The 20,751-nt window shown below is 37.5% G+C and overlaps 1 protein-coding gene across 3 annotated transcripts in view; it reads left to right on the top strand.

The window, feature by feature from the left end:
- PCSK5 (proprotein convertase subtilisin/kexin type 5) overlaps positions 1 to 20,751 on the top strand; it is a 246,399-nt gene that overhangs the window by 39,742 nt on the left and 185,906 nt on the right. For all 3 annotated transcript variants that reach the window (XM_015849157.3, XM_085529930.1, XM_015849159.3), the window contains exon 3: positions 8,209 to 8,322. In XM_015849157.3, coding sequence (XP_015704643.2) covers positions 8,209 to 8,322 — 114 coding nt within the window. The remainder of the gene's footprint in view (positions 1 to 8,208; positions 8,323 to 20,751) is intronic.

Genomic DNA, 20,751 nt, shown 5'->3' with positions numbered 1-20,751 from the left:
TAGAGGATATCTGTGGTGATAGAAGTTACAGCAAACCGTGGACTGATCTGCACCTTTGGATCTGCTGTGGTATTTTCGATGTTTGGATTTGACCCAGCGGGAAATTTGTATTCCTGGTAATTAATTTTGTAAATTATTTAGGGCCAACTGAAATTAGCACGTGCAGGTGTCTGAAGTACATCATTTGCGTTAAGAGCTGTAATGACTACCCTGAGGAAAGAAAAAATCCATCAGAAATTTCTACCTTTTGTTTGTTTGTTTGTTTTCATATATATAATTGTCATAACAATAATAGAAGCATAAACCTCAAGGTATATCGACTGCCAAATGTTGGGCTACAGAGCTAATTTAGTTTACAGAGTTTAAAGTTTTATTCTCTTGTAGATACTGTGTTTGGTATTCTCATAGTCTCATAGTCTGGTGCGGGTTGGAAGGGACCTTAGAGATCATTGAGTCCAACCCCCAGGATTCGAGCCTCCTGTGTAGCAGAGTGGCACTTCTACCACTTGCGCCACAGGGGGGATACGAACCCGGGCCTCCGGTGTTGCTACCACTGCACCACCGGGGGCACCAGGTATTGGCCTTTTATTAAGCAGATATGATTGTAGACCTAGGCTAGATGAAGTCTTGATGTATCAGTTAGCATTTGGAGTGATGTTTGTACTAATCCTCACAGTGTATTGGAATTCCAGATTATTATTCTGTCTCAAGACCCAATATACTTAGATAATACATAACAGTGTAAGCACATATCAGTTATAGTAGATTTTGTTCTTAAAAATCATGTTACCATGTAACGCATGAGTTGTCATGAGGGGAGCTGTACGAAACAAGGTGATAAATATTAAAGTGCATTGTATAAACATGAGAGTTACTTTCAAGCTGGTACAGCAAAGATTTTTCCTGACTTATCCATGGCTGAGTTACCTTAGAAACAGAACCAGAAGCATCTGAGCTGGCTTTGGCACTTCTGTCTGCAGGAGGGAGAATCTCCTGCTGCCTGAGACACACTGCCTAGGACAGCCAGTACTGGGGACTGCTGCTAGCAGCCTCTTGGCTCCCTGTAACTCATTCTCAGCTCTGCTGCAAAGTTTCTGTGTGATGGTCGTCCTGAATTGTGATCTGCTCAAAAGTCTGTAGTGGCACAGAGTGGGAGAAATGGACAGAGGCCTCAGTAATGTTCCCTCTACACCTACTGCATTCATTCACATCTATGAATAAGAGATGTGCAGAGATTTCCCCAACAAGAGATGATGTGGATCTGTAAGTGATGTGACAGAATCTTTTTGCTTCTGCCACTTCCACTGTTGCCTGCCTTTCCAGTAGGATATACATCCTGGCTGGCAGCAGACATTCTGTGCTCCTTCAGAATTTCAGTGTGCTATTTGCCTTTCCTGGCATAATAAACTGGCAGCGAACTCTCATAATACAGAGAAGATGTATTGCTGCCCCTGCCTGGGCTGTGCCCTTTTCTCTTGCATTTGTCCCCTACTTACTCCTCCCAAGTCTTGTTCTACATGCAAGAAGAGACTTCATTGCCACACACAGCTGGGGTCAGAATTGTGTTGATGCTCATGAAGAGTTCTGAGATCTGGAGATGGGGAGGGTATGAAGGAAAGGCAACTGGCATTTTGGATCTGTTCACAAGCACAGCTGTGGATAGTGGTACCTCAGCTATGTGGAAGTATGCCTGAGTGCTGTAATGCATTACTTTTGTATAGCAGAATAGGTAGGTGTGGGGCTGCAGGTAGAAACCACTTAATTCCTATCAGGACTGCCTGGCTTTTCTGTGGCCATGAGATGGAAAAATATGCATTGAATTTCAGCTTTGTTCCATAGGTCAGGCTGCTGTAGATCTCTCTGCAATTGTGCAAGATATGTTTCTTTCAGCAAAAGTAATAATTTGAAGTGTTCTCTGCAGCCTTCTCTCTTCTTCTGCTTTTCTTTCTCTACTCAGCCTGTCTTAAAATCTACTTTTTTTTTATGTTGCTTTTATTCAGATTATGTGTAGAGTAATTATGACAACTGCTTTGATTGTGGATTGTCTTTGACCCTTGCTGAAGAAGCACATTGTCAGTCAGCAAGAGTGCATCACTTAGCACTGCTGGATTCATTGACTTTTTATCCAACTTTAGACCCCTGCAGTTTGTGAAATGGCATCTGCAATAATTTTCCAAGCTCTTGACCTATGTCAACAGCTACTTTATCCAACTGTCTTCATCTATTTTTATGTGCAAATTGACTGCTGCTACTGTGAGTCAGAGAATACAGATAGGTTAGGAAAACAGCTTACTGTTCAATTATTTAAAAAACATGCAATTCCTCTTAAGTGGAGCAATCCAGCTTTAGGAGTCTCTTTCTGTGGCTGCCCATCGGCAACAGGAGGTGTGCCAGTGGCCTCCCCAGCCTTTCTGCATAGCTGAGTGATGGCTTCAGTCTCAGCTCTTCCACAGCCAGGTTGTGTTACTTGGAAATTGGCATATCATCCAACACTCCTTAAGTCCTGAATTTTTTCACCTTTTGTTTTCATAAGGATGTGAAATACAAGTGGAGAGTGTTGTCAAATCATGTGTTAAGTAGAGCTCATTGCAGAAAATTTGATAATGGTAACAACTCATAACTGACTGTTTCTGCTACCATGAGTAGTCGCAACCATTTTTCTTTTATATCCCACAGCGGGCCAGGCATAGTCTTGGTTTCCCTCTCTGGAAGTGCCAGCCTCTTTCCTGCCCTCTCCTTCAGCCTTTATCTCAAGTAAAGGTCAGCACTCAGTGTTTAAGGAGTGAAGGCTGAGGTGTAGCAGGTGCAGTGTGAAGCCATCCCCATGGAGAGCAGGTTGTCGCATGATTTAACATTGCCCCTTTTGCTCATTCAGCCTGACTCCATGCAGATTCACTGCTAGCTCACTGATAGCTTGGTGATATTTTCCATGTGCCGAGTTTTCTGTCCTTTCTTTATACTGTCCATCTGGCACTTCCTTTCATTTTAGTTGAGCAGGAATTTCTACTTTCTTTGAGGTGCAGGACAGTATGGAGCGAATGATGCTGTGACTATGTTTGAGAGTGGCACTTTCAGCAATTCGTTTTCATAAACTGAATACTCACACCTTTATTTATTTATTTTTAATTCTGCAATGTAGAATAATGGATTTTGATATGAATGCATACATTACTTCAGGGTTAGGATATTGCTTCCCCGTCCATTATTTTTTCAAAATGGAAAGGAATATGCCTCCAACTTGCTTTATACCTTTTTAATGATAACATTTTCACATGCTGGACTTGACACATTTTTAATCAATTTGAAAATACTTATTAAGCAGACCTCCTCGTAACATGTTTGGAAAACAAAGTAAGTGCTATTTCACAAGGCTGTCTAGTGTTTGTATATTAAAAATCACCCTACTTTGATAATAGGTGGATTATATGTGGATCTCAAGGTTTTTTTTGTTCTTTTTTTTTTTTTCCACAGTTTATTACAGTAGAAGAGTTCTTACTGCTGCATACATACACAGGACTGCTTTTTCATTAATTGTGTTAAATTAATGAGAATGAAAATTGCAGAAAGCAGTTCAGTTTCACAGTTAGAGATAACGTTATATACTTTATGCCTACGGAGAATGAAAGAGTGATATAATGGAATAAGCTTGGAGCAGCTTTTATTCTGCAGCATTGTTTCATGCAGGTATGTGAAGAAGAGCTGCATCGTGTATAGAACAAGCCTATGAGTGAGGAGACTGGAAATGATTTATTATTTTTTTAATATTATTATTATTATTTTTTGTTTTAATATTATTATTATTTTTTGAATGGTTTGATCTCCAATCTGCCTTGGCTTTCATTTCTAGACATTCAGGAAATGGAACTTTCAAAGCTGAAGTCAATGGGAAAATGTGCACTGTTCCCCCTCAGCAAGTGTGACTTTATGGAAATGTTAGAATGCACCTCATTGTTCGCATAGAGTCTCCTTTTGGCAAGAGATGCGAATCTGTATAATCAATTACTTCAGAGATTTTCCTTTAAGGCCTGTAGTTTAGGAAGTGTAGACACTTCTCAAAAGAAAATATTTTTCATACAAATTAGCTCTTTGCATACAGAATCAAACAAATCCAAAATACACCAAGTATTTGACAGTGACGCGTGCACGAAAACACATGAAATACTCAAAGGAAATACTAAAATAACTGCTGAGTCTTGACCTAGTCTTCATTGATATAACCCAGTAATTGTACAGTGTAACTTAGACTGAAGACTACTGGCAGGTTTTTCTCTTCAGTTTTTAAAGAAAATAAGCCAGCCTTAGGGTTCAGTGATGTGTTCTATTTCTGTAGCAGTGATATTTTCTGTAAAATAAGCTTTATGCACTGACTTCTCAAATGAGGAAGTGGGTTTCCTGGAATGTTTTAAATTATATCCTAGGTGGGTGTATCAGTGCATCCTCAGTATAAAAACAATTACTAAGCAGATCCTGACTGAAGCTGTGGGATGAAAATCTTGCAGATGGGGCTAAATCCAGGACTGTGATCAAGCCTTCTGTGTTTCTTAGATTTACTCTGGCTAGCATCCTGCACTGTCTCCCTCAAGACAGTACACAGTCACTGTATCTTCATGGTCATTTTGACTCCCTCTACCCCTTCTGTTTAATTGGATATCTGCAGGGCTCAAGGTGAGTCCTCCTGGTGCACATTGTGCACTGTGATTACAAAGCTGCCTCTGCTATCTTCCCATATGTGTTCTCATGCAAACATTCCAGTTGCATAAATCTGTATTTGCATGAGACCAAACAGCTGTTTTATTTATAGTAATTTTATATGTACATGAAATTGTCATTAGGCCTATGGGAAGAGTTACAGGGCTGTACAGCCCTTCTGCAGCATTATTCTTTCATATGTTTTCCCTAACTTTTCTGGGAGCTGAGGGAGCAGGAATTATAGGCAACATCCAGCATGTATTGTGGGCACCCTCTGTCACAAACACATTATCTGTACAACAGCCACTTTGTGTTTTTTGTCAAAAGGTGGTACATATCTATCCGTACATCACTAAAATCAACTATTCTTGCTTGCATATTGTGTATCAAATCAGATGATACAAGCTCCAATACGAATACATGCATGCACAGAAATATTTATCTATATGCATATACAGAATTGTTTATTTGTCCTGTTACTGTGTTACTGTTCACATTAAGCGAAATGGCACAAAGACAGCATCTGTGACTACTTAAACTAAAGGGCTGACTGATAAGTGTTCTTAGTAATGTCATCTGGCATAACAGGAGAAGAGAGAGAATGAATTAATTGCTAGGGTGGTTTTTTTTGTTTGTTTGTTTGTTTTTTTGTTTTTTTTTTTAAGGCATAAGTGTGTGGATGTTCACCCTCAGCAAGCACTTTGATGCTCCTACTATATATCTTTTTAACAATCAGTAGACATTTGCAGCTGAATAGGGAGTAAATAAATGGAGAAAAGGTATTTTCACAGTGACTGCTAAAGAGTTTTACTGTTTGTCTTGTGAAGAAAGCCCCTCTCATTCTTCTTTATAGAAATGGCATTAAGTTGTGTGTATTGCACTGTCTCCTGTAATAGTTTACAATTCTCTGGTTCTGTTTACAAAAGAAGATGTTTTCCTCAGTTCTCACATTTACTACTGGTACTTCTTAGAGGAGCCCTGATGCAGGGGTGTCCTGATGCCCCTTAAATGCCTCATTTCTCTGACTTACGAGTGGTAGTAGTGTTGGTAACTACTACCTTCTTCCGTTAGTGTTCATGCGTCTAAGTCAGTTAGCAGTGGTAGAAAGTTTGATCTTGTTCTGCTGCCTGTTTTTTCTTTGTGGACCTTTTCATATCTGTGTCATATCCTCAGGTCATTTTGCTGGTTGACCAGTCTGCCCTGCAGACCTGAGTAGAAATGATTTTTCATACTGAATAACCATACATGTTACAGTGTGCTCTGAGTACACTTAGCCTGTATTGCTTTGAAATCTGACTTAAACAACTTTTTTTCTGTAACCTTCTGTGACAGGATAGCATGCTTGCCTGACTAATTCCTTCAGCTAAATGCTGAGTCAAGGTGTCAGTAAATACTTCCATGGCACAGAAGCCTTGGGACTCTCCTGCAGTTGAAAACATTTCTAACATGAGCAGCTGAATCTCATTGTAAAGTTTAGAAGTTGGAACTGTATAAGAACTGAAAATCATATTTGATTATTCAGACAGGTTGAGTATTTTTTGTTATCAGTTGCTAAATACTAGAAATAAAAGAATTGTGGTCCATGTTTTAAGGCAATCCAGGCAGCTACTGAGCCAGCAATCAAGTGATATATAATATGTCTTTCATCTGGCTTCAGGTGTGATGGGCATGCTGGACTACTTGCAATGAAATAAACTTTGAAGAAAAAAAAGAAAGCTGTTGTGAGGGTCTGAAAAGAAACCATATATTGGCAGGAGGCAACAAGGAGATAGGATTCATTAAATGTCAGTTATAAATCGGCATTCTTCATGGAGGAGAGATCCATTTAAGAGGGATGCTGATTACACTTTAAAACAGCCACTTCAGTCTTTTAGCTCTCCCTGTTTTAGCCTATGGCCAGATAAACTCTACAGCTCACAGGCCTCCAGAGTCCACTGCATTGCATACAAAAGGCTGAGTGTCCACTTCTGTGCATGGATCTCTTTATCTCCTAAGATCTGAAGGGGACAGCCAGCTGTCAGGTCATCAAGAGAATGTCCACCGAGATGGGTAGTGGCTTGGTCTGGAAGAGGAGCAGAGTAATCATGAGGAAAAGGCACTCTATCCAATACCTCAATTTTCTCTGAAGTTGAAAAGTATTTACAGTGGTTAATGGAAGAACAGAGAAATGGATTTCTGCATGAACATCACCTTATACTCTTGTATTCTTAAACCAGACAGTTTCTTTGCTAGTAGAGTACTCTTAATCGTGAAGAGTTGATTCTTAAGAAAGGGAAAAACGCAATTCTACTTTCTAAAGGAAACATGAAAACAATATGGTAGTGATGGTAAAGGTAGAGGTGGGGTAAATCTCGAGCAGAATTTCCGTTGATATCAATGGACCTGTCTTGCTAAGGACCTCATGATATGATAGAAATTATCCTGCCACGGAAAAAAAGTCAGTGCTGTCTCTGACAAGTGACAAAGTGAAATATGTAAGCGGAAAGTAAACATACATATGTATGTATGTGTGCATACTTAGATATTCATGAACAGCAGAAATAAAAGGTAACGTGTTGGCTGCTAAGAGGAAATGGCTGTCTTGCTTGGGAAGAGGTGAATTGAATTTTTATAGTTATAACCCATGAAACAATTCAGCAAAAAATATGAACTTTAAGTGAGATAGATGCATGTAAGTATAATTGCTTTATTGTATGTGTATAGTTATGGTATTTACATTCATAGAAACTAGCTCCCATTTAGACTAGCTAATGCCAAAATGCCTGCAGTCCTGTCTGCTCTGAGGCTGATGTCCCTTTCAGTATCACTCTGAGTGTATTGTGAATCTGTGAAGAAGTAGCTGACAGAAAATAATCTGATTTTAAGAACTATGTGTTTAACCCTTGTCTTTGATGTTTCAAGCTCTTCTGGTTGTTATAGTTTGACCTTTTGCTCAATACCTGTCTATTTCTACCTGTACTAGTACTTTGCACAAAATTATGTTCTGGAGTACCTGGCAGAGAGAATCTTGACACAGAGTTACTCTACTGAAAATATGTTTTGATTTTGTATTATTCACTCCAAACAGATATTGGTTAAGCAAAATATTTTAATATCTTACTGAAAGCTTTTGTTTTAAGAAACAGACTTAAAACAAAACAAGAGCCTGTCAGAAGTATAGTTTATTTTTTCTTGTGATCTACTGTTACACTTTATAATAGTTTTATAAGTTTGAAAAGAAGTTCAATTTTAATAATGAAAAAAAAATCATAATAGCATTCAAAAGGTAGTCGCAAATGAAATCCTTCTAGAAGGAGATTTAAGTAGTTGTTCAGAGAGATTTGTAGCACTAACAAAATTGGACTTATTCTCTAGTGAACCATATGCCAAGGTGAGCTGCGCATTTCCACTGCCAAAATGAACTCTTTAGCATGAAATATGTCTTTGAGTATGGTAATGGGAAACTTCCCAAGATTTCACACATTTCTTGATAATCTCCATGGAACCCTAACACTTACCAAATGTTTTCCTGGTTGGCAGGTGGAGTGGATACAACAGCAGGTGGTTAAAAGAAGGATAAAGAGGGATTATAAACCTGGAGGTACCCAATCCACTTATTTCAATGATCCCAAGTGGCCAAGCATGTGGTACATGGTAAGTACATAACGGGTCATTGGCTTTGCTTCATGCCAGCATTTAGTTGTCTGCTGTGATGTTTTGAAACAGGGCAAAATGAACACACTATGTTCAGAAGTAGCAAATTTCCTTTTTTTTAATGTAACTAATGAAGGTCTGTAAACTCCTTGCAAGTATTACAAGAATTCCCAGGGAGCCCTGCAATAGGAAACATTTATTAATGCATTCATTCATGAATGCTTCCTATTGCAAGATGTCTTGGGAATTATTTATTAGAGGATAAACTTTCAGCAGTGAGAAGGGAAGGAACTTGGCTACAGTCTGTGGGAGCAGTGAAACCACTTGTTTTCAGTGTGTCTAATTCACTGTCTCAGACATTAATGCGGTACAAATGTATTGTGTCCTGAAACAGGAGAAAAGAGCCCAAAACGCTGTCTGTTTAATGTTGTAATTACACTCTCTTTAGTAATGAACAATTGCATTGTTAAAGTAAACATATTGTTTATCCTGCTTCCCATCTGACAAGAATTCTGTATTTTCTGAGCAAACTTACTTTTTCTTCTTTGCCTGTTACTCACAGTTACAGCCTGGACTGGAACTCCTTAGTTACCATATTATCCTCACTGCACGTATGAGAGTGCAAATGAAAAATTCATACATTTGATTTTAGAAAGTGAGAAGTAAGAAGTTAGGCAATTGACTACACCTCCCCATGCTGGATACAGACTTGAACACTTTCCCTGCTGTTCTGCTGTCATGGTTTTAAGTATTTGCATCTTCTTTTTTCGCTAAGTCAACTTTGTCACTGGCAGCAGGACACTCAGAAGGTTTGGCTTGATAGATGGAAGTGCTTCAGTTGGTGAGGAAATTGAGCCTTTCTGGCAATAGCATGCAAGACAATTTCTCTGTAGGCAGACACTGTCTTTTCAAGTATTTTGTTAATTTCAAAACTTTAGTGTATTATTTCATGTGAATGAGCAAGATTGTCCTAAGAAATTTAAAATTTAAAAAATGTTGTTTTTTTTTTAACATTCATTTTGTTGCAGCTTGTAGTTTTATTGATGCATGGATTGAAAACGAAACAAAAAAATAATGTAAGCTTGAAGTAATTTGAAAAACAATTGTTGTTAGTAGACCCAGATAGTCAAAAGTCCTCATCTTCATTATATAGCACATATGAGCATGTCACCAACCAAAAGTTTCAGCTCTGTCTTTGAATGAAAGGGGAAGTACAAATTTCAAGGAAATAACAGCAGTGAGTGAAAAGCTCACTAGTATGGTTAATGGTAGCTTATGTAATGTCTCCTTTGCATTCCTAGCTTTGCATGCAAGTTTTTTTGTCTATCACCATGGCTTTCTGGTGGAAGTGGGTTCGTGTTTTTCATGTTTTGTTTTGTTTCAAATTGATAACAGGCGCTTATAACAGTTACCTGTAGTTTTATTCAGGAAGACATCAGTCTCTTGTTTGTGAGTCAGTTGTTTTGGTTGTCCACATTGTTTCATAAACTCGTTAGGGCAACAAAAAAGGTTTGGCGTTTGTTGTGTAGAACTTTCAGAGTACTTTCATTTCTGTACCTGTATTAGAAGGCCATCACCTGCAAACACTCTAAGGAAGGACTGCCCCTGACTGTTTGTATTCACCTCTGCTGAATAACTCTTTTGTATTTGCAGTATCTCTAGCATTGTGATGACATTTCCTTGAGAGCAACCAGTAAAGTATTAGCCGATGCAGTGTTGGAACGGAGAGAATAGTTAAAAATATGTGAACAAGTTGACTTCAGAACTGACACGGTTCATTACCAGATATCCTCATATGACTGTATTTGTGATCGTAACCATAGCTACTTTTGTTAATCCGGTTTATCTTTATTAGTTGAAGAGAAAATAAAGGAATTGGAGGTTAGTTAATGGTGTCAGTCATTGCTATGTCAGAATGAGGTTTTTAGATTGCTGGCTGCTGCTGTGTTATTGAGAAAGTAATGAAGTATTATCATGTACAGGTTTGCATTTTGATTAATAAGTAACTTTGTTGTGGTTAAGATTGATACCTTTGGCCGCTGAACTGGTATAATCTCCAACAGGGCTATAAATGTAGTTCACATTTGTTGACACAAGAACTTGTATTCAAAGACTTTGTCAAACAAAATCCTATTAATGTTTTTCTTCTCCAACTTTTTTTTTCTTTCTTTTTTTTTTTCTTTTTTTTTCCCACAAGGATCTCCCTTTGTAATTTTAATAGTTGAGACTAGAAATAACACATTTTTGTTGGTGTGAGATCAATGACAGTAACTTACAAGGGGAATTCTGACCTGTTTGGGGCCATTGCAAAGTTTAAAAGTATCTCTCAAGAACTTTTCCATGAACAGATTGGAAGGTCTTTGTTCTATGTCTCTATTTTTCTCAATTTAGTCCAAAAACATTCATAGAGAAATTGGAAGTGTAGATGTTTAGTGCCTTACAGTTCAGAGGATCCCAAAGAAGACAGAAACGACAGAGCCACTCATCATCTAAAGAAATATGCATGTACTTTTCATTGTTATAGAATTAGCTACTGAGAAATAACTTCTTTCTTTGCTTTCTCACACTTAAGTCAAGGGAACTTTATTTTGTCTCCCCCTCACTCAGAGCAATTAAAGCTGGGGCAAAAAACATCTACTTGATCATGACCTCTGATGTTTAGGTATCTGTGTTAAAGGTAATATAGAATCTTTTTGTAGATCAAGTAACACACAAAACTTCACGTAACAGTCACTGTACAACTACTATTTGAAAATGACCTACAGACTTGGTCCAATGTGCTTAGAATGATACCAAAGAAATAAAATCAAAAGGAAGGAAAGCTTCTAGTTAAAATCCCTTTCCAAATATTGAGTCAGGAGAAAGCTAAGTCCTGTGTGCCACACCCAGAGGTTAGCTACTTATCTATTGTTATATTCCATTAAATTTCTTCTCTTCCGTTGGTGTTGATAAAATTGCCTGTTTGTCAATAACTGGATGAACAATATACAATCTGCTGAAAGAGGTCGAAGTCAACCCTAAAATCCTACTGCTATCTGAAACTGTTTTACTTAACCTGTAGTAATAAAAGTGTGTTTGGAATGACTAAAGGGGGACTTTGTGCCTAACTGACTTCACTGTTCCTGACAGTTGGTTTAATGAGTTTCCTTCTCTTGCTTGCAGGTAAAAAACGGTCATAATAATTACAGGTGACTGTAAAAAAAATTGCAAATATATAGGAAGATGTGGTAAATACAACTACTATGACTCGCTTTTAAAGAAATTTACTAGATTTCAGTCATAGTACTCTCTTTGCTGATTCGTCTTTCCTACTGCTTCAGAATACCTTGATTACTATCAGAAAAAGCTGGAACAATAGGCACACAAGTGCTATCTTCTGCAGCCGCAATCTAGCTCTGCTGTTATGCAGGCTCTCATTGCATAGTTCTGTAAAATAGAACATAACTAGAATAAATTAATTTAACCATTGTTTATTTTTTAACAAGCCATAATTAGACTACAAAGACACAGACTGTGTATTTGCAGCCAGTTCAGGAAAAAGTCTTTTTCAACATGGATCGAGTTTAATCCTCTTCAGTAGTGTTATCATCCATTCTATTGTTAATAATAATTTCTATTGCTGACAGGATTCTCTCATTTGGAGAAAAAGTTTCCACTTCTTATTAGGCTCATCCTGTTCTGCATGTCCTAGTTACTTCTCGACAGGAAATGAATATATAGGAAGATATTGTTGTAGAACTAAGAATTTACTGGAAGAGAAGTGCAGTGTTTTGAGTTGTGTGGCTGGAGGGAGAGGCACTGGTCTGAAAAGCACATAAGAATATATATGATAATTGAAGTGTATCAGCTAAATGTTTTCTTATGCTGAATGCTACTGTATGAGAGAAAAAGGAAATGGGTATCTAGAGGTAACTCCCTGCAGCTGGAGAAGGCACAGCTCTGTCAGAGAGAAGTGTGGCAAAACTGCGATTTGACCATTGCAACATATATCACTAGAGTGAGATTGTATTCCTCTGAGAAACTACAGCATGAAATAACTGAGCTACCTACAGAATTAAGTAATGTAACTTTAAAAATGGTGTCCTGCTCAGAGAAGAAGAGAGACAGAGTCTCTGAAATGCATTCTTGAGGATCATGATGAAAATTTATATAGCAGTCAATCTTAAGTCTGTAAGCCACAGAAACAAGTGGAACATGTGAACACGCCTCTTGGCTTTTCAGATAGAAAATGAGCAAGGCATTCATAAGGTCACTGGAATGGATGAAGAAGGATTCTACTTATTAGATAATATAAACCAAATAGAACACATTTTTATTGTCTTTACTAAACATATTCCAAACTAAAATTAAGCATAATTAAAAGCATTATTGAAGTAAGACTTCATTTTGCTTTACATGTATCTTAAGTCCACATTAGTGTTAGCTTACCTTAATTAATCCATTTAAGATACAATTATGCTATTTTTTTCTTCAAACTACATTCTCACACTATTTTTTTCTGAATATTTCTGTTCCTCTACTGTTGTTTTCTCTTGCCATTTATTCCTCATCATTCCTTCTTTTTAGACATAAACCATGCTTTGACAGAGTAGGTGGAACACAAAGTGCATTTGGAGGAGAGCTAAAAGCAGGCAACTTCACAACCATTTGTTTGAAACCCACAAGAGGAACTTTTGTAAAGCTACATTGTACATCTCTATAATCTTGTTTTCTCTCAGTGAGGTAACAAGACCGTGGAAAATGACTACCAAACATTATAATTTACAAGGCCTTTTTTATAAGAAGAAAAGCGTTAGGAAAATATGCTGCACATTGGTCACTGAAAAAAATCAGATTACCTTGAAAAATCACTGAAAAAAATACTCTTAAAAGAAATCTGTAAACAAAATCATAGAATCATAGAATTAAGGAATCACAGAATCATAGAATGGCTTGGGCTGGAAAGGATGTTAAAGATCTCCTAGTTCCAGTCCTCTTGCCATGGGTAGGTGCATGCAGCCCTGAAATACGGTGTAATTGAAAAGTTACAAGCCAGTTGTTTCCCCTGTGCTGCTGCTGAGGTCTGTGTGGAGTTGTCTTATGCCTCCCTTGCAACTCCAAATGTGAATGGCAGAGCTGAGGAAAGGATTTTAAGACCCTGATCTGGCTCTTAATGAGGTCAGCTAAGGTGATTGGGACTGTGGAAGGAAACAGAGGAGGACAAAAGGAGGAGTGATGTGGTGCCTGGTAGGATGGGGTGGAGGAGGCTGAGGGGAAAAAAAGGGTCCTGCTGTGTCCAAGTGAAAGCCCAAGCACAGGGAAAACAGAATCTGGTACAGATTTTCACCTGCCACAAATTAATATTTACCATCTTTACTAGTGCCTAGCAGTAAGCCCACCTATGCCAGACATTAGCAGCTAAAGAAAAGCCTCATTGTCTTCTTATTGTTCTCCAAAGAATTTTTTCTCTATTTCTCTCTGTCTGCAGAGCTGAAGCCAAATCATTGTTCTTCCTGAGGTGGCATGACATATTCCTAAGTGTTTTGCATATTTTGAAACTTGGATTGGTTTTTGCATACGCTTTTTGCATTTGTGGTTTTTCTTGCACAAGAAGATTGAGCCCTTAGCTTTTCAGAAAGAAGGCAATCTGTGACTTCTGTGGAAGTACCACTAGGAAGAATCAAACTGCCTGTCAAAACATCACTTTGCAAAACTGTAGCTAGGAAACATACCTCTGGTTCTCTGTGGACAAGGTAGAATTAGTAATGTGAGTTCATGAAATGCACAATTTGCCCTGAATTCATTCAAAACTGGAAAACAGCAACATACTTTAGGTAACCAAAAAGACAAAATAAGTAGTTTTAGCCTTATCTACTGAAAAGAGACAATTAGTGCAACTACTCTAGCAAAATTATCAAATATTTAAAGTTTAGATAGGCTATTTGATGTTTTCCTGTGGGACATTCCATTATGGTTTCCAGGTCACTATCCCTGGAAGTGAACAGAAAGTACAAAATGGAAGCCAGAAATGTTCACAGATTGCACCAGCATTTACACCAAACAACAAAGCAGCAACACTGAAATTATTTCCATACTTGTCTGGGAGAGCTTCTCTGGGTGTCAGAGATTTGGTAATAGATTGTACAGCCTAAGTTCATGTTCCTCTACCAGTCTTCAGAGGGAGAGTATCCTCTTTTTATTTATATATATATATATATTTTTTTTTTTTTTAACTTAAAAAAAATATATTTTAAATGGGATTTTTTTCCATAGTAAGAGCCAAGCCGCATTAAGGAACTGCAGGTAATCTTTTGTGCCATCTTGTTCTGTGAAATACTTTATCTATATAAAGTTTCCTCAACTGCCTTTTACTGTCTTGTTTCTGCAATTAGTGAGGAAATTAAAGTACCACAACATCTATGCTGAATTTCTAATGAGCTGTAACAAAGATCTCTCTTTAGCTTTAGTTCAAAATAAACAGCTACCAGTAAATGATGTAGAATATAGTTAGTCAGAAAATTGCTGACATTAACTACAAAATGTTTTATACTGGGCTATGATTTAGCATATTTTAGGTTTTGTCTCTGGGAGCACATAAACAAGAAAAACATTCCTGTGAATACGTAGATAAATACTTACCTGGAATGATACTTTTGTGTGTGTTTGTGTGTGTGTGTCTTTCAAAGGAGAAAGGATTTGTCCTTTACTTCCCAAGAATGGATATCTATCCACTTTTCAATTATTTTTTTTAATTTTTTTTTTAATCAAAATTAAATAATATCAAAACAGAAGGAACAACAATTTTTGTTGTGCAATTAATTAAATCACTAAATGAAGGAAGGGATAATTTAATTAGTTTAAAAAATAGGTTTTTTCTTAAAACAACATAAGTATTTTAACTATCATTTACCTACTCAAGTTGTGAATAAATCACAGAAGGGATTAATAAATATAGAATCATAGAATCCCTAGAGTAGGAAGGGACCTCTGAGGGCTCTCTAGTCCCACTCCCTTGTAATGAAGAGGGACGTCCACAGCTGGATTAGGTTGCCCAGGGCCTGACCCAGCCTTACCTTGAAAGTCTCCATAGATGGGGCATCAACCACATCACTGGGCAACCTCTTCCAGTACCTCACCACTCTCACTGTAAAAGACTTTACCCTCATATCTAAACTAAATCTGTTCTCCCTGAGCTTGAAGCCATTTCCCTTTGATATAGATATCAAATTGATGTACTAATAGTTTTTTAGTATAAAGAATGCAATTCAAATAAGGAACTCAAAAGTGAGCAGAATTGCACAGGGTGTACAAAAGAATCAGTTCTAAAGCTTGTCTTCATTGTGGTCCAATGGATTAAGAAGGAACTGATGATGAACCCTCATCAGAAACAAACTAATAACCTGTAAGTATAAATTTTTGATGTGAATAATAAGTATATTACTGCTCAGTCAGCATTTTTTTTCCATTCTTCAACTTCCTGAGTATTTTGTACCAAAGCAAGCCTGATCTATAAGGTGTTCTTTGCAGAAGAGATATGAGAGAAGCTCAATTTAGATCTAAGATGTTAAGTATCATACAATTTTTAAAAATTATCCTTTTCTTTTACTGATGACAAATGACATATGACTCAGACTATCATGGGAATTGAGGTATCAAAACTCTACCTTTCCTGATTCTAACATCTGTGCAGGAATGTTCTTTTCTCTTGTGTCTCACAAGCTAGCGCTGTAGCTAAGGTTACAAGTGTGCCAGGATCACAATTCTTGCTGACCCTAGGGCTCCCTTAGGCCATGTTTAAAAAAAATAAGAAAATTTAGCGAGAACTTTCAGTAGAGCGTTGGCATTGTTTATGGTAAATCTTATGCCATAAAATCTGTGCTATGAGCTCCAGCTCCTTGAAGAGTAGCATAGGAGAGAAAAAGCAAAGTCTATCCATGTCATGACAGAAAGAAGTCCACTAGGTGTTTTCACATACATGTCAGAAAGGTCAGAAAGAATACAAATCTGATGAAATTTAACCTAAACAAAGTAGTCACTTTGAGCTGATTCAAAATACAGATGAGTCGGTCAGCACAAAATCCAAGGTCTCCTGAAACAGGTTGTGCTTTCTGAAAGACATACCAGTACTGAGGGGAGAATCAATGTGGACAATATCTGTGCTTACTCTTTTGCTACAGAGGTTATAAATGCAGTGAAAACTTAAACATCAGCTGTTTCAAAATAAGTTTATTTCTAGCAAACAGCAGACTTGCTGGGTGCTCAGAGAGAGAAAGGATATGTTCAGGAGGGAAGAGCCTCATGCGGGCCCAGGAGATTTGAATGCAAATCTTTTACACTGCTGATACTACTTTAGTCTTGCCCTTTCTATTCCATTAGAATCCACTAATCCATAAACTAGCATGCCATTTGAACGTGTAATTTGCCCCATCTTTATCTATTTTTATGTGAATTTCTAAAAGAACAAGGAGGTTATTTTCAGTTTTGAAAGCAATTCAGAACTACTTTAAGTTCAAATAGCATAAGCATAGAGGCCAAGGGAGAGAGAAATATAAATATACATAAGAGACTAGACATTAAATATGCATTGAGATTTTCCTCTTGTGTGTCTTCAGGACAAGACAGTGTATTAATGAATGGTAAACTATTGCTTGGAAGATGCTGTTTTATAATATTAATTAATGGCTACAAGATTATATTTAGAAGCCAGAAAACCCATTTAGAAAAAAAATAAAGACAATATTAAGCAAAGAAAAAGAGTTTCTGAATTTATGAAGAGGTTGAATAACTTTCTTTTTGTTCAGCTCCCATGTGTTCCTCCACATTTAATATTGAATCAGAAGACCTTTTTACTTCTAAGTCTCCTGGTCTGGGCTCAAGTAAACCAATGTAAGAATTCAAACATAGTGTCTGAATGAACAGCCCTGCTTTTCAGGGGCTTCATATGATCCCAGCAACTGCAACACTGAAATCCATCTATTCTTGATTAACTTAAGCCCCATCTATGTGAATTTAAATATAGACAAAGGAATTAATACAGCCAACTTAAAAAGTCCAGTAGCCCTTACAATTTGCAAAGGAATCAGTACACATACAGAAAATGTGATTTTAGAAGAACACTCTGAATTCTTCTACCCTAAGTGCTCCATTCCTCAGAAAACTTCCTCAGTGACATCTTCTAATGGTCAAGTTTTCCAAGATGCCAAAGACATACTAGAGACTCATTATCTCACAGCCTACTGTCTGTATTCTCTTTACCTCCAGTCCTGTCCCTTTCTCTTCTATCATCTCGTGTGACTAACTGAACATACCCAGGAGAAGCAATATAGTTGAGAAGAAAGAAATTGAGGGAGCAAGAGTATCATTTCTAACATCAGTGAGAGATTATATTCCTTCAACCTTCCTGATGGTCATGACATGCTTGGTTTTGATTTCATTATTAGATATATTTGCACTTGTGTATGGTTTCCCTACTCTTAAACTAGTCTCCTGCAGCCTCTACTTGCTCCCACTCCAGAGTGATGATAAAATCACGGAATTATAGAATCTTCTGAGTTGGAAAAGTCATCTATTCCAACTGCCCTGCAATGAACAGGGGCCTCCAGAGCTAGATCATGTTGCCCAGAGCTTTGTCCAGTCTGGCTTGGAAAGTCTCCAGGGATGGGGCATCCACCACATCTCTGGGCAACCTGTTCCAGTGCCTTACCACTTTCACTGTGAAAGACATATTTTCTTATATCCAACCTAAATCTACCCTCTTTGCTTGAAGCTGTTTTTCCTTGTCCTGTCTCCACAAATCCTGCTAAAGAGTCTGTTCCCTTCCCTCTGGTAGGTCACCTTTAGATACTGAAGCCTTCTCTTCACCAGGCTGAACAGCCCCAGCTCTTTCAGCCTGTCCTCATAGGATGTGTTCCATCCCTTAGATCATTTATATGGCCTACCTCTGGATCTTTTGTAAAAATGGATGTGAAGTTTCCTTTTTTCCAGTCACCACAGTCTTCACCTGATTGCCACAACTTTTCAAATATCGTTGAGAGTGGCTTGGCAACTACATCAGCCAGTTCCCTCAGGACTATGGGATCACATCGGGACCCACAGACTTGTGGATGTTGAGGTTCCTCAGGTGGTCAGGAACCCGATCTTCGCTTACAGTGGGGGACAGCACTTCTCCGGTCCCTTCCTTCCAAATCAAATGTTTGAGGGCTGGGTTATCAGTTATCAGAGAAGACAGAGGCAAAACAGTTGTTGAGTACTGCAGACTTCTCCTTGTCTCTTGTTACCAGCTTTAGTTGTCCCCTAGAACAACATTCATTAATTTCCTGCTGCCCAAAACTTTGTGCTGAAATATACCTTCTATTACACTGTGATTACCAACTTTCATCCTGCCTTGTTTAGAAACCTTTTTACCTGGAACGGTCTTATATAAATAACAAAGCAGTCACATACATGGATTCTTTTCTTCCTTAGAACTGTCAGTATCTATGCACAGAAATGTCACTGGATTAAAATTTCTAGAGTTTTCTCCCGAAGTATTACTTTCTTTTTTTTTTATCAAGTATTCATCACCTACTCATAAAGGCTAAAGGGGGTTAAAAAAGAAAGAAACTGAATAGAACGTGTCACATTAATTCTCCTTTGACAGTATTGTTTTGTATATTTAATTGAATATCAAAGATCATTCTATTCTCATGAGTTAATATTTCTGAGAGTATTTAGAACTGTACAGGATATGCATGTATTAATAGTAGCACCTAAATTCAGACACCAGGGCTGTCTTTCTGAGCATTTGAGGGCAGTTTTATGGCAGGAAAATATTCATTTCTCTCAGACTCTACTTTGTACCAAGAGTTCTGTGGAGTTCTAACACGCTGCTGCTTTAGTCTCATAGCAGCCTGCATCAGGTTCTGAACTTTCATTCATTCATTTCATAGATGTGAGAGAGAATTGTCATGTTCATTTAGTTTGACCAGCAATCACTGCAACTGGGTAATCTTCATTCTCAAGCCCAGAATTTCTAACTAAGGTGCAGTAAGCTTTCTGTAAGACATACACATATTAGATCATGTCTGTACAACAGTCCCATCAATAAGAGCATTGTTTTAATGATTAACTAATAAATTAACCTATGCCACATAGTTGCATATTTATCTTGTTTTATATTTCTGTTAGGCCATTCTCCCTAACAGTTTAAAGAATCTTTCACCTCCAAAAGTTCCTTTATTAAGTTACTTGCATGCTGTATTTGAGTCATATCTTCACACTCAGATAAAATAAATACATTGAGCTTGTTAAGAATCACTGTAAAGTGTTTTTCCAGCTCTTGGTTCTGAAAACAAGTGGCAAGGACCCATTGTTCCTTTTCCAAGAGCATCCTTTTTGAAACTGAAGTACGAGATGTATGCACATAAAGCCAGGAAGTCTTCTCATTGCCATTTTAAGAAGTATCTTAACCCACTTTTCTTCCTAACCTACTGCTTACCTATCGAAAAGTAATACATGGTTTTATAGAACATTTTGAATTTACATGTGACTTTCTACCTTAGACCTTAAATCCTTTCCACTATTACTCTCTTTCTGGATAGTTTCTCTCATTAAATGACTTGCAGTGTTAGTCCTGCATAATTTTATGATTTTATATCTATGAAATTATACTGCAAGCACACTGTTTAAATAAGTTCATGTTCCCAAGTAGTCCTGATAACTGTCTCTATCACTATCATTATTCCTCACTTCACTTGTGTAATCGTATTCGAGAGCATGCTGTGGGAGAATGTAACTTCAGCTTTCCCACCCAACTAGAAAGCTAGTAGCCTCATAAGATTTAAGACTTAATAATTGCACATGGTTGCTAATGATTTCTTAAACAAAATGAGTTAACAATATCTGTTAATTCATCATAAAGGCTTCAAAACACAGACACATATCAAGCCCTCTGCAAACTTCCTTATGAGTGGTTGCGTTATTAAATGCTTATGGATTTGTACTGTTTCTCTTCTGGGTCCAAAGATCTCAGTTACATTTTTAAGTAAATAAAAGTATTTTTGTAACTGTCTTGTACATTTACATGATAGAACATGACAGCCTAAAAAAACCCCACAACAATGGTTGTTTTATTGGAGGTATATTTCCATGAGAATTCCCTGTTATACTTAAAAGACCCTTTAAGCCATGTGAAGTATTTTTGGCATCCATTCATGTCAAATTAGTATTTTCAGTTATACAGCAGAGCCAGTAGGAGAAATGAAACAGTAATGAAAGGAAGATGCATTTACAGCTGAGATTCAGGCCAGCTGACAGAAATCACAGACGAGTTTAATAGAAACAGCAGGAATAGCAAAAAAGAATGCAAAATGTAGAGAAGTCCCAAAGTGCATTTCATAGCTACAATAGTAGGAAAATTGGAGGAGGCAGAAGAACTCTCAGTAATTACAAATTAAAAACTCTTGTCTTCAG

This window comes from Coturnix japonica, chromosome Z (assembly GCF_054131305.1).
Source record: "Coturnix japonica strain WE chromosome Z, WE-NBRP24, whole genome shotgun sequence".
Classification (NCBI taxonomy): domain Eukaryota; kingdom Metazoa; phylum Chordata; class Aves; order Galliformes; family Phasianidae; genus Coturnix; species Coturnix japonica.
The sequence above is the reverse complement of the archived record's forward strand: the minus strand, read 5'-3'. Positions and strand labels throughout refer to the sequence as shown.